Source organism: Loxodonta africana, chromosome 3, assembly GCF_030014295.1.
Source record: "Loxodonta africana isolate mLoxAfr1 chromosome 3, mLoxAfr1.hap2, whole genome shotgun sequence".
In the NCBI taxonomy this organism is placed as follows: domain Eukaryota; kingdom Metazoa; phylum Chordata; class Mammalia; order Proboscidea; family Elephantidae; genus Loxodonta; species Loxodonta africana.
The window spans coordinates 213294673-213309785 of NC_087344.1; the positions used below are offsets into that span (position 1 = coordinate 213294673).

At 39.7% G+C, this 15113-nt stretch overlaps 1 protein-coding gene across 1 annotated transcript in view; it reads right to left on the reverse strand.

Annotated features, from left to right (window-relative positions):
* Nucleotides 1–14226, reverse strand: part of MPZL1 (myelin protein zero like 1) — a gene marked incomplete at its 5' end in the record, with an annotated part of 31546 nt that extends 17320 nt beyond the window's left edge. The window contains 3 exon segments of the mRNA XM_010594990.1: nucleotides 11693–11793; nucleotides 12829–12962; nucleotides 14012–14226. Coding sequence (XP_010593292.1) covers nucleotides 11693–11793; nucleotides 12829–12962; nucleotides 14012–14226 — 450 coding nt within the window.
* Between the last annotated feature and the right edge of the window lie 887 nt (nucleotides 14227–15113).

Here is a 15113-nt window from a genome sequence, read left to right on the forward strand (position 1 = left end):
TCCCCAGACCCCTGCCCCTGCTCCGCTGACCTTTGAAGCATTCATTTTATCCCGGAAACTTCTTTGCTTTTGGTCCAGTCCAATTGAGCTGACCTTCCATGTATTGAGTGTTGTCTTTCCCTTCACCCAAAGCAGTTCTTATCTACTGATTAATCAATAAAAAACCCTCTCCCACCCTCCCTCCCTCCCCCCTTCGTAACCACAAAAGTATGTGTTCTTCTCAGTTTTTACTGTTTCTCAAGATCTTATAATAGTGGTCTTATACAATATTTGTCCTTTTGCCTCTGACTAATTTCGCTCAGCATAATGCCTTCCAGGTTCCTCCATGTCATGAAATGTTTCACAGATTCGTCACTGTTCTTTATCGATGCGTAGTATTCCATTGTGTGAATATACCACAATTTATTTACCCATTCATCCGTTGATGGACACCTTGGTTGCTTCCAGCTTTTTGCTATTGTAAACAGTGCTGCAATAAACATGGGTGTGCATATATCTGTTTGTGTGAAGGCTCTTGTATCTCTAGGGTATATTCCGAGGAGTGAGATTTCTGGGTTGTATGGTAGTTCTATTTCTGTTTAAGATAACGCCAGATAGATTTCCAAAGTGGTTGTACCATTTTACATTCCCACCAGCAGTGTATAAGAGTTCCAATCTCTCTGCAGCCTCTCCAGCATTTATTATTTTGTGTTTTTTGGATTAATGCCAGCCTTGTTGGTGTGAGATGGAATCTCATCGTAGTTTTAATTTGCATTTCTCTAATGGCTAATGATCGAGAGCATTTTCTCATGTATCTGTTGGCTGCCTGAATATCTTCTTTAGTGAAATGTGTGTTCATATCCTTTGCCCACTTCTTGATTGGGTTGTTTGTCTTTTTGTGGTTGAGTTTTGACAGAATCATGTAGATTTTAGAGATCAGGCGCTGGTCTGAGATGTCATAGCTGAAAATTCTTTCCCAGTCTGTAGGTGGTCTTTTTACTCTTTTGGTGAAGTCTTTAGATGAGCATAGGTGTTTGATTTTTAGGAGCTCCCAGTTATCTGGTTTCTCTTCATCATTTTTGGTAATGTTTTGTATTCTGTTTATGCCTTGTATTAGGGCTCCTAGGGTTGTCCCTATTTTTTCTTCCATGATCTTTATCGTTTTAGTCTTTATGTTTAGGTCTTTGATCCACTTGGAGTTAGTTTTTGTGCATGGTGTGAGGTATGGGTCCTGTTTCATTCCTTTGCAAATGGATATCCAGTTATGCCAGCACCATTTGTTAAAAAGACTATCTTTTCCCAAATTAACTGACACTGGTCCTTTGTCAAATATCAGCTGCTCATATGTGGATGGATTTATATCTGGGTTCTCAATTCTGTTCCATTGGTCTATGTGCCTGTTGTTGTACCAGTACCAGGCTGTTTTGATTACTGTGGCTGTATAATCGGTTCTGAAATCAGGTACAGTGAGGCCTCCCACTTTCTTTTTCTTTTTCAGTAATGCTTTGCTTATCTGGGGCTTCTTTCCCTTCCATATGAAATTGGTGATTTGTTTCTCTATCCCCTTAAAATATGACATTGGAATTTGGATCGGAAGTGCGTTATATGTATAGATGGCTTTTGGTAGAATAGACATTTTTACTATGTTAAGTCTTCCTATCCATGAGCAAGGTATGTTTTTCCACTTAATTATGTCCTTTTGAATTTCTTGTAGTAGAGCTTTGTAGTTTTCTTTGTATAGGTCTTTTACATCCTTGGTAAGATTTATTCCTAAGTATTTTACCTTCTTGGGGGCTACTGTGAATGGTATTGATTTGGTGATTTCCTCTTCGGTGTTGTTTTTGTTGATGTAGAGGAATCCAAGTGATTTTTGTATGTTTATTTTATAACCTGAGACTCTGCCAAACTCTTCTATTAGTTTCAATAGTTTTCTGGAGGATTCCTTAGGGTTTTCTGTGTATAAGATCATGTCATCTGCAAATAGTGATAACTTTACTTCCTCCTTGCCAATCCGGATACCCTTTATTTCTTTGTCTAGCCTAATTGCCCTGGCTAGGACTTCAAGTACGATGTTGAATAAGAGCGTTGATAAAGGGCACCCTTGTCTGGTTCCCGTTCTCAAGGGAAATGCTTTCAGGTTCTCTCCATTTAGAGTGATATTGGCTGTTGGCTTTGCATAGATGCCCTTTATTATGTTGAGGAATTTTCCTTCAATTCCTATTTTGGTAAGAGTTTTTATCATGAATGGGTGTTGGACTTTGTCAAATGCCTTTTCTGCATCAATTGATAAGATCATGTGGTTTTTATCTTTTGTTTTATTTATGTGATGGATTACATTAATAGTTTTTCTGATATTAAACCAGCCTTGCATACCTGGTATAAATCCCACTTGATCATGGTGAATTATTTTTTTGATGTGTTGTTGGATTCTATTGGCTAGAATTTTGTTGAGGATTTTTGCATCTATGTTCATGAGGGATATAGGTGTATAATTCTCTTTTTTTGTAATGTCTTTACCTGGTTTTGGTATCAGGGAGATGGTGGCTTCATAGAATGAGTTGGGTAGTATTCTGTCATTGTCTATGCTTTGAAATACCTTCAGTAGTAGTGGTGTTAACTCTTCTCTGAAAGTTTGGTAGAACTCTGCCTTGAAGCCATCCGGGCCAGGGCTTTTTTTTGTTGGAAGTTTTTTGATTACCGTTTCAATCTCTTTTTTTGTTATGGGTCTATTTAGTTGTTCTACTTCTGAATGTGTTAGTTTAGGTAGGTAGTGTTTTTCCAAGAATTCATTCATTTCTTCTAGGTTTTCAAATTTGTTAGAGTACAATTTTTCGTAGTAATCTGAAATGATTCTTTTAATTTCATTTGGTTCTGTTGTGATGTGGTCCTTCTCGTTTCTTATTCGGGTTATTTGTTTCCTTTCCTGTATTTCTTTAGTCAGTCTAGCCAATGGTTTATCAATTTTGTTAATTTTTTCAAAGAACCAGCCTTTGGCTTCGTTAATTCTTTCAATTGTTTTTCTGTTTTTTTTTAATTCACTTAGTTCAGCTCTAATTTTTATTATTTGTTTTCTTCTGGTGCCTGATGGGTTCTTTTGTTGCTCACTTTCTATTTGTTCAAGTTGTAGGGACAGTTCTCTGCTTTTGGCTCTTTCTTCTTTTTGTATGTGTGCATTTATCGATATAAATTGGCCTCTGAGCACTGCTTTTGCTGTGTCCCAGAGGTTTTGATAGGAAGTATTTTCATTCTCGTTGCTTTCTATGAATTTCCTTATTCCCTCCTTGATGTCTTCTATAACCCAGTCTTTTTTCAGGAGGGTATTGTTCAGTTTCCAAGTATTGGATTTCTTTTCCCTAGTTTTTCTGTTATTGATTTCTACTTTTATTGCCTTGTGGTCTGAGAAGATGCTTTGTAATATTTCGATGTTTCGGATTCTGCAAATGTTTGTTTTATGACCTAATATGTGGTCTATTCTAGAGAATGTTTCATGTGCCCTAGAAAAAAAAGTATACTTTTCAGCAGTTGGGTGGAGAGTTCTGTATAAGTCTATGAGGTGAAGTTGGTTGATTGTTGTAATTAGGTCTTCCGTGTCTCTATTGAGCTTCTTACTGGATGTCCTGTCCTTCTCCGAAAGTGGTGTGTTGAAGTCTCCTACTATAATTGCGGAGGTGTCTATCTCACTTTTCAATTCTGTTAAAATTTGTTTTATGTATCTTGCAGCCCTGTCATTGGGTGCATAAATATTTAATATGGTTATGTCTTCCTGATCAATTGTCCCTTTTATCATTATGTAGTGTCCTTCTTTATCCTTTGTGGTGGATTTAAGTCTAAAGTCTATTTTGTCAGAAATTAATATTGCTACTCCTCTACTTTTTTGCTTATTGTTTGCTTGATATATTTTTTTCCATCCTTTGAGTTTTAGTTTGTTTCTGTCTCTAAGTCTAAGGTGTGTCACTTGTAGGCAGCATATAGATAGATCGTGTTTCTTTATCCATTCCGTGACTCTCTGTCTCTTTATTGGTGCATTTAGTCCATTTACAGTCAGGGTAATTATAGATAAATAAGTTTTTAGTGCTGTCATTTTGATGCCTTTTAATGTGTGCTGTTGGCAATTTCATTTTTCCACATACTTTTCTGTGCTGAGACGTTTTTCTTAGTAAATTGTGAGATCCTCATTTTCATAGTGCTTGACTTTATGTTAGTTGAGTCGTTACTTTTTTCTTGGCTTTTATCTTGCGTTATGGAGTTGTTATACCTTTTTGTGGTTACCTTATTATTTACCCCTATTTTCTAAGTAAAAACCTAACTTGTATCGTTCTATATCGCCTTGTATTCACTCTCCATATGGCAGTTCAATGCCTCCTGTATTTAGTCCCTCTTTTTGATTATTGTGATCTTTTACCTATTGACTTCCATGATTCCCTGTTATGTGTAGTATTTTTTTTTAATGATCTTAATTTGTTTGTTTTTATGATTTCCCTATTTGAGTTGATATCAGGACGTTCTGTTTCGTGACCTTGTATTGTGCTGGTATCTGATATTATTGGTTTTCTGACCAAACAATATCCTTTAGTATTTCTTGTAGCTTTGGTTTGGTTTTTGCAAATTCTCTAAACTTGTGTTTGTCTGTAAATATCTTAATTTCGCCTTCATATTTCAGAGAGAGTTTTGCTGGATATATGATCCTTGGCTGGCAGTTTTTCTCCTTCAGTGTTCTGTATATGTCGTCCCATTCCCTTCTTGCCTGCATGGTTTCTGCTGAGTAGTCTGAACTTATTCTTATTGATTCTCTCTTGAAGGAAACCTTTCTTTTCTCCCTGGCTGCTTTTAAAATTTTCTGTTTATCTTTGGTTTTGGTAAGTTTGATGATAATATGTCTTGGTGTTTTTCTTTTTGGATCAATCTTAAATGGGGTTCGATGAGCATCTTGGATAGATATCCTTTCATCTTTCATGATGTCAGGGAAGTTTTGTGTCAGGAGTTCTTCAACTATTTTCTCTGTGTTTTCTGTCCCCTCTCACTGTTCTGGGACTCCAATCACCCGCAAGCTATCCTTCTTGATAGAGTCCCACCTGATTCTTAGGGTTTCTTCATTTTTTTTTAATTCTTTTATCTGATTTTTTTTCCGCTATTTTGGTGGTGTTGATTCCCTGGTCCTCCAGATGTCCCAGTCTGCATTCTAATTGCTCGAGTCTGCTCCTCTGACTTCCTATTGTGTTGTCTAATTCTGTAATTTTATTGTTAATCTTTTGGATTTCTGAATGCTGTCTCTCTATGGATTCTTGCAACTTACTAATTTTTCCACTATGTTCTTGAATAATCTTTTTGAGTTCTTCAACAGGTTTATCAGTGTGTTCCTTGGCTTTTTCTGCAGTTTGCCTTATTTCTTTTGTGATGTCTTGAAGCATTCTGTAAATTAGTTTTTTATATTCTGTATCTGATAATTCCAGGATTGTATCTTCATTTGGGAAAGATTTTGATTCTTTTGTTTGGGGGGTTGGAGAAGCTGTCATGGTCTGCTTCTTTATGTGGTTTGATATGGACTGCTGTCTCTGAGCCATCACTGGGAAACTAGTTTTTCCAGAAAATCCGCTAAAAAAAATGCAGTCAGATCCCTATCAGAGTTCTCCCTCTGGCTCAGGCTATTCGGATGTTAATGAAGCCGCCTGGGGAGGGTGGGAGAGGGATCAGAGAGATAGGAGAGTAGCACCTCAGAATATAGCCAGAGTTGCTTGTCTTGCTTGGAATGACTATTATATCTGAGATTTCCGTGGGGCGCATCGCCTATATGTGCTGGCTGTGTGGAGATTGCCCCCGGGGGGTCTGGCCCGCTGGAGTCACGGTCAGATCCTCTGCTGCCAGCCCCACGCCCAACGTCAAGGTTCCACTACTGGGACAGTGCACTCCCGACTCCAAAATCAGTCGCTGCCTCCTGGGGGCTCCCCGTCCCGCCAGCCGCGTCGCCGCGCCGCCTCCGAGAACCGGCTGGGCCCCCACCGGGGTCAGCTCAGGCGAGAGGAGCAGTTCCCCGCACCTGCGCCGCGACCGCGCGTCCCAGCTGGGATGCTGCTCTCCCCACTCCAAGACCAGTCGCTGCCCCCCGAGGACCTCCCCCACCGGCCGCGTTGCCACGCCACCCGCGTGAACAGGCTGGGCCCCCCCCCGGGGCTAGTTCAGGGGGGTGGAGCAGCTCTCCGCGCCTATGTCGTGCCTTCGCCCGGTCAAAATTCCGGCGGGTCGGTTCCCCGGCTGGGACGCTGCTCTCCACACTCCAAGACCCGTCACTGTCTCCCGGGGACTTCTGCCACCGGCTGTGTAGCCACGCTGCCTGCACGAACCGGCTGGGCCCCCCCCCCGGAGTCAGTTCAGGGCGGTGACTGCTCCCCGCGCTTATGCCGTGCCCGCGTCCCGCTAAAATCCCAGCGGGACAGCTCCCCGGCTGGGAAGCTGCTCTCCCCGCTCCAAGACCAGTCACTGCCTCCCAGGGACTTCTCCCACCGGCTGCGCTGCCACACCGCCCGGGCAAACTGGCTGGGCCCCCTCCCGGAATGAGTTCGGGGGCCAGGGCTGGGCCCCTTGTTTGTGCCGTCTGCCCCCCTGGGCTCTGCCCCAAATTGGGCGCCGAAGGTCACCTGACTGGTACGCTGGCTCCAGGCTCTGAATCAATCGCTGCCTCCCCATATTTGTTCGTTCTCCGTCTCTAAATCTGTGTTTGTTGTTCAGGGTTCGTAGATTGTTATGTATGTGATTGTTTCACCTGTTTTTCCGAGTCTTTGTCGCAAGAGGGATCCACGGTAGCGTCCACCTAGTCCGCCATCTTGGCCCCGCCTCCCATATCCTTTTACTTTTAACCTATCTGAGTTTCTTATACCAAAACACCAAACCCAGTGCCGTCGAGTTGATTCCAACTCATAGCGACCCTATAGTACAGAGTAAAACCGCCCCATAGAGTTTCCAAGGAGCACCTGGCAGATTCAAACTGCTGACCCTTTGGTTAGCAGCCATAACGCTTAACCACTACACCACCAGGGTTTCTGAGTTTCTTATAGACATCATATAATTGGGGCTTACTTTTCTATCCAATCTGATCATCTCTGCCTTTTAATTGGAGTGTTTAGACCATTTACATTTAATGTGATCATTGATACAGTTAGGTTTAAATTCACCATTTTCCTATTTGTTCTTTATTTGTCCCAACTACTCTTTATGTCTTTTTTTCCTCCTTTCCTGCTCTCTCTCTCTTTTTTAATGATTCTGTTATAGCTTTTTAGCTTGTTGGCTGCATCATTTTTTTAAGGTAATTGCAGTTTACAATATGTATCTTTAACTTTCCACAGTCTATCTTCAAGTTACAATACCACAGATACTGTAACGACCTTACAAAAGTATTTGTAAATATTTCTCTCTTCCAGCCATTTGTGCTACTGTGTATACATTTTACTTCTACGTATATAAACTCACAAAACAGTTGTCATTATTTTTGCTTTAAAAAATCAGTTACTTTTTAACAAGATAATAAAAATAAGGAAAAATATTTTTATTTTCCTTATTTATCATTTCTCACAGTCTTCATTCCTTCGTATAGATTCAAATTTCTATCTGTCTCAAGAACTTCATTCAACATTTCTTATAGAGCATGTCTACTGGTGAAGAATTATCTCAGCTAAGCACAGAATTCTGGACTGATCATTTTTTTCTTTAGCTTTCTAAAAGTTCTGATTCCATTATCTTCTGTCCTGTATTGTTTCTTTTTTTTCTCATTAAAAAATTTATACACATATTGCTTTGTGACTTTGGTTGCAATCTTCATAATGTGACAGGATGCTCCCACTTTCCACCCCAGGTTCTCTGTGCCCATTCATCCAGTTGCTGTCCCCTTCCTGGCTCCTTATCTTGCTTTTGGGTAGGAGTTGCCATTTGGTCTTGTATATTTGATTGAACTAAGGAGCACATTCCTCACATGTGTTATTTGCTTTATAAGCTTGTCTAATCTTTGTCTGAAAAGTGGACTTTGGGAATGGTTTCAGCTCTGGGTTAGCAGAGTGTCTGGCAGCAATAGTTTTGGGGTTTCCTCCAGGCTCTCAGACCAGTAAGTCTGGTCTTTTTTTGTGAATTTGAATCCTGTTCTACATTTTTCTCTCACTCTGTCCAGGACTCTCTGTTGTGATACCTGTCAGAGTGTTTGTTAGTGGTGGTTGGGCACCATCTAGTTCTGGGCTCAGGCTGCTGGAGTCTCTGGTTTATGTGGTTCTTTATTCTTCTATAGTGTCTAATCTGCTGTAAATGACATTCAATGTACTTTTTATTTTTAGAAATTTCATTTTGGTCTTTTTTTACAGTTCTATTTCTCACCTCACAATGTTAAAGTTTTTCTTTACATCCTTAAACATTAATAAGGTGTATAATACATGTTTTAAGATCTTTGTCTATGAATTCCACCATCTCTGTCATTTCTGAGTCTGTTTCTATTGACTGATTTTTTTTTCTCTTTTTTTTTTTCTGTTTCTTGTGGTGCCTGGTAAGTTTTTTTTTTTATTGTACTTTAGAGGAAGGTTTACAGAACAAGCTAGCTTCTCATTAAACAATTATTGCACATATTGTTTTGTGACATTGGTTGCCAACCCCACGACGTGTCAACACTCTCCCTTTCTCGACCTTAGGTTCCCTATTACCAGCTTTCCTGTTCTCTCCTGCCTTCTCGTCTTTGCCCCTGCAGTGGTGTGCCCATTTAGTCTCATTTTGTTTTGTGGGCCTGTCTAATCTTTGGCTGAAGGGTGAACCTCAGGAGTGACTTCATTGCTGATGTGAAAGGGTGTCTGGGGCCCTTACTGGTGGGGTTTCTCCAGTCTCTGTCAGATCAGTAAGACTCTTCTTTCTTTCTTTCTTTCTTTCTTTCTTTCTTTCTTTCTTTCTTTCTTTCTTTCTTTCTTTCTTTCTTTCTTTCTTTCTTTCTTTCTTTCTTTCTTTCTTTCTTCCTTCCTTCCTTCCTTCCTTCCTTCCTTCCTTCCTTCCTTCCTTCCTTCCTTCCTTCCTTCCTTCCTTCCTTCCTTCCTTCCTTCCTTCCTCCCTTCCTCCCTTCCTCCCTTCCTCCCTTCCTCCCTTCCTCCCTTCCTCCCTTCCTCCCTTCCTCTCTTTCTCTCTTTCTCTCTCTCTTTCTTTCCCTTCCTTCCTTCCTTCCTTCCTTCCTTCCTTCCTTCCTTCCTTCCTTCCTTCCTCCCTCCCTCCCTCCCTCCCTCCCTCCCTCCCTCCCTCCCTTCCTTCCTTCCTCTCTCTCTCTCTCTCTTTCTTTTTTTTTTTTGAGCTAGAATTTTGTTCTACATTTTTCTCCAGTTCTGTCTGGGACCCTGTATTGTGATCCCTGTCAAAGCAGTTGATGGTGGTAGCTGGGCACCATGTAGTCAGTCTGGTGGGGTGCCTGGTAATTTTTGAATGGTATCAGGCATTGTGAATTTTTACATTGTTGAATGCTGGATTTTGTTACGTTCTTGTAAAGAATGTTGGATTTTGTTCTGGCATGCAGTTAAGCTACTTTTGGATTTGTTTTATCCTTTTAAAGCTTCCTTTTAAAATTTTTTATGGTGAGTTCATAGCAGCTTTTATTCTGGTAGTTATCCATCCCCCCAGTAAGATGTGACCATGCTGAGAACTCTACACAGTACCCTCTGTATTACAAGGTCTCTCCAATCTGGCTTGCAGTAACACAAACTTTTCTTAACCCCGTGTGAGATCCAGGCATTGTGCAGCCAGCCTCTGCTCTACAGGTGATTTTTTCCCTGGTCTCAGGGAGTTTTCTCCCTGCCTGTAGAAATCTGTACTCAAGCAAAACCCAAGTGGGACCCAATGAAGATCTCTAAAGATATCTCTCTCTGTAGCTTCTACATCTATGGCACTCTGCCTCATAAATCCTAGCTATGTTGGTCTCCCTAAATTCTTGATGTATGCCTCCTCAATTCAGTGAGACAACTGGGTTCCATTCTGCTTCCCCTTTCTGCGCTGATATCTGGAAACTGCCTCAAGGCAATAAACTGGAATAATCGTATTCAAACAAACTTGCTTCCTTTCGTTCAGGAACCATAGCTTTGCATGACCTGTTTTCCAATGCCCAAAAACCACTGTTTCATTCCTAAGTTTGTCTGTAAGTTGAATTTGTACATAAGTTGAAACAGGTACAGTTTGTATCTAATGTCAGTTAGTCAAATGTTTTTCTCAGTGTATAGTATACCTTTCTATGCATAAAAAACATTGAAGAAACAGTTTCAGATACACTAAAACATCTTAAACATAATAATACAGTAGTAGTAATAATAATAATGTTTTGATGCACATTACAAAGTAATGCCCATTTGTTATTATGAGCCATTTTATGTACCTTAAATTTTCAATATAATTGGCTTTACAGGGATTGGTTCATAATTACAGGTCGTACGTAAGTGGGACATTTGTAACCAGAGGACTGCCTGTGATTATGTGTATGTATGCATATATATATGCATATATATATATACATATATATGTATGTATGTATATATATATATAGTTTGATTTCAACAGGAGGGTAATTCCCTTAGCAGTTAATTCTTTAAGGGCAGAAGAAAAAGTATCCAAGGCTTATTCAGAGGTTATGCCTGTCTGTAATTCTCATGCCTTCATTCATAGCCCTACTCCCACTCACAACCCAAATTAGTGGGCTGAGGTATCTGAGATATATTAAGTAATCTGAAAGAGAGAGACTAGGTACAAGTAAAGAGCCTAAAGCTGTGATAGAGAATGTGCTGTTTACAAACCTGAATTCTAGCCCCAATTTGGTCACTAACTGATGGTGTGATTTTGGTTATTTACCATCACAATCTCTCAGTTTCCTTACCCCATATAACAACTGTTGAATAAGACTGTGGACACTTCTTCCACAAAACACTGTTATTCTTTTCTTTACTTCCTCTTAAATACATTTCCCCAAGCTAACACCTCCTCCTGGCAAAGCTACAGCAGGCCAAATTCCTTAGAATGCTTTCTACCCTAAAAGACTCTAATTGGTACTAAGCTATGAAATTTCTGTCGTGCCACAATATTAGTTATAACAGCATAACCAAAACACAAGGACTTGATTTAATATTAACTGGATTCTGTGCTAAAGTTCCAAATAAAAGTTATTTCTCTTCTGTGTTTTATGCAAGAATGTCAGAGAACCAAAACTCTTCCTTGTTCATCAAGCCTATTAAATACCCAAATAAATGCTTATCTTTAATTCCTTCTAAAGAATTCATAGAAAATATTTTTTTATTTTCTATTATCAATACCAAAAATATCTATCAACTTTTTTTCTGTTATTTTCTAGCCTTATAGCACACCTCAGTGTAGCATCTAGCTCACTAAATTTATTTCCTTCAGCAATTATAAAGAAGAATCTTTACATCTGACAAGAGTATTTCCTACTTCCACATTGAGCCAAAGGAGCCACATTATCAGTAAACAATACGTTAGTGGTAGTTTGATTGAAACCTCTAGCCAGATCAGATTCTTCTCCATACATTTGCTTGTTTTTCCTAGCCCAAGCCTTTATTTCCCTCTCCCTTTCTCTGTCTCTGTCTATCTCTTTGTGTCTCTGTACCTGTCTCTCTCTCATGGCTAAGTATTTTTTCTTATACCTGGGGAAGTGAAAGAGTACCAAACTGTAGAGCACAGTATGGGGGGCAGATTTGCAATCAGTCATTACCTGAGGAGACCCAGAAGGCAGACTCTTTACTGGATCCTCTGTTTCAGAGGAATACTCCTGTTGAGCCTGCTTAATCAGTGGCAAAGTCTCTGATGTACTGCTGTTGATGAGTTCACAATTTGGAAAACAAATGTAAAAAAAAAATTAAAATAAGTGGAAACAAAAATATAGAAATGCAAGTGATGAAAAATGAAGCAACAGAAGTATAAAAACAAAAGATAACAAAACAATGGGTATCAAAGTTATCACATACCTTGAAACTATTTTCTGTATCCGACACTGACTCATTCTTCTACATCAATGATCCTATCACTGGAGGAGGCACAGAAACCAATGTGGTACAAAACTACAAGTCTTACTGAGTTTACAATAATAATATCCACTGAATGGGATTCTGGTCCTATTACACATTCACCCTTTTATTGCTTGTCTTTTCCTTCCACCATCAGCCCTCCTTTGGGATACAGGTTTAAAGGAGTAAGCTATACATTCTTAATGGCTTATTGGCAATTTGCCTTTGTAATTATCAAAGGTAAACCTGTCCTGAATATATTCTAAAAATTACAGATATAGAGCCAGTCTAGTAGTCTCTATTTATTTCATCCTCTCCATTCCCTAATTCCATATATTTTGGGTTCCCACACCATACACAACCAAACCAAAGAAAACCCAGGAAGTCAAGAATAAGAACACTGAGGAATGCCACTCACATGGGCTTAACTTTTTCAGGGGCATAGAAGTCTTTAACAACAAGCACTACCTCATCTATAAATAAGTGAAAGTTAATGGCAGGAAGTAACTTATTAGGGGTACGTAATGGGATGTTTATCAGTAGACCTTAAATCTTTTATGATATATATATTTTTTAATTCTTAGGAGTTTGGGGAGGCTCACATTTAAAGTGTCAGGACACGTTACTAATACTAAGTATGGCATGCATTCTTCAAACTGTGAGTCTCTAAAGTGGGAAACTGGATGCCCAGAACCAAAATCATTTCATTATTCCAATACAGAAAGGGCCTCAATTATTGATCATACAATTCATATATGAAAAAAGAAAACTAAACTCACACATATACAAAAGCATTTTACATGATTCCTTCCCTCCACTCTTCCCCTAAAAGGCACTGTCTCTTACCCAGTGTAATCCTGTTTAGAGTTCTTCCTTCTATAGAGAGCAGCCAGAATCATACTGATGAGTAGAGTGGGACCTAGGACCACAGCAGAAACAATACCCACAACCACTTAAACTGGAAACATTGGGCAGAATCTCTAGAAGTGAAAACAAATATTTTAAGGTGCATTACTACAGAGAGAAGAAATGGGATTTTATTAAATTAATAAGCAAGTGCCTCCCATTAGCAGTTACCACACCCTCTTCTATTATCCAAATTATGAGATCCTGGGTATCTAGTTGAAGACATACAAATATTATCCAATAAAGAGTGAACTACGGAACTAAGAATTTCAACACATACAGTCTCTCTATTACGTATTGATGTGTCATCCCCAAAATAGGCACTGAAGTACTGGCCCCTAGACCTGTGGATGTTATCCTGTTTGTAAATAGTTTTTCTTTTGTTATGTAGATGTGACCATACCAGAGTGGGGGCGGGGGGGAGGACAGACACCAAGGAATGCCAAGGAACTCAAACAAAGGAGGCTACCAGCAATGAAGGACCCTCCCATAGAGCCAATGCCCAGTGTAATCCTATTTGGACTTCTAGCCTCCCAAACTGCGAGACAATAAATTCCTGTTCTTTAAAGCCACCCATTTGTGTTTCTCTGTTAAGGTAAAAAACTAGTTAATTAAGATAATGCTCTAAAATAATAAATAAAATTAAAACGGGGATGTGATTTTACCTCAATCTGTTCTCTAACAAAGCAGACTTTGTTTCAAAAACATGCATTTCCTGATTATTCTCAAAAAAAAAAAAAAAAAAGCTGTGAAGTGGTCAAAACTTTCTCCTGAAGAATATCAGAACGGTGCTTAGCTCCTTCTTTCCCACTGCTCACCCCATCCAACTATAATGAATTTGGTCTTCCAATCCACACCGAAAAATTAATACTTCTGAAATCAGATCAATAGGGTCCAGGTAGCAGGTATATAAATGGAGAAATTGGCAACTCCTGTTTCAGTGAGCAGCACCTCCCTAACCCCTAGACATGTTTGGTAGTCACAGGTCCACAGAAACAGGGACCACAACTGCATGGCAAAAATTCTCCCTTCAAACACACCCTGAAACGAAATTCTTGCTCTCCAGCTAAACATGAGATAGAGGGAGTTACATCATGACTGAGAAATACTCAAGGAAGTACCCTGTCTCTACAACATGGAACCTAATGTGCCCTGGCTGGACAACAGTGTTGGGGGGGGGCGGTTAACATTACAGGTATAGGTGCCAATGTATAAACTGCATACTTTCTATGTTGATTGATGCGTCTTTCTTGTCCAGGTCTCCAGCCTATCTGATTCTGCCATTAAATGGTGGATAATCCCCAAGGTACTCTTGACCTTGGGAGTAGTGGAAAAATTGCAATTAAAAAAAAAACAACACAACGCGTAAGCTATTCTCAAAGTCAGTCATATGTTCTATAACAGGTATGCTGTCAATGGTCCTTTTAAAAAGAGACTTCATGTGGAAAGAAAGACAACCTTGTATTACAAATCTCAAGCTATGGAATCAATCTAACCCAGACAGAAGTTTAGAGATCATGGTGTTCAACTCTTGTCAGGTTTCCATTGAAGAAAGACTCATAATTATTTCTAATCTGCTCAATATCACATGTAGTTATTACCATTCATATTTTTATAAAAAGAAGCCATTTGCCCAAGGTCACAACGATAGTGGGTGGTAGCTCCAGAGTCAAACCCAGGTACATCTGGCTCTTCAAAGATCATGCTCTTCCTACAACACCATGATTGAGCCCAGTGACTCCAAAGGAGCACGTCATAATTCACAAAACTTAACATTCAGATTCACAAAGGCACAAAGAAGCAGCATAAATATCATAGAACAGTAAATGTAATGCGTTTCTCCCTCTTACTCATTAGTTTCCTATGGAAAAATAATAGGTATGTGAAAGGAGCAAAGCCCAGACAATGAAAAATTTTTCTTGCCTGCCGTTGAAGGTTCAGCGTTTAGCCCCTTTCTCTTTCCACTCTTCACTCTCTCCTCAGACCTACTTTTCATAATGTAACTCATTTTTCAAAGTAAATCTCATCAAACCCAGCACCCTGGGAGCAAGGTAAGGCTTAATGGGTGGGTATCTATTCCTGATACTCAGCTTCAAGCCAAGCAGCTCAGCTGGAGGCTTGATGTCTTTGTTCTCATTTGCGGATGGGGTGATGGTGGGGCTGGGGATAGAAGTCAGCATTAAACAACAACCAAGCTGCACTGGTAATTCAAATACAGCTGTT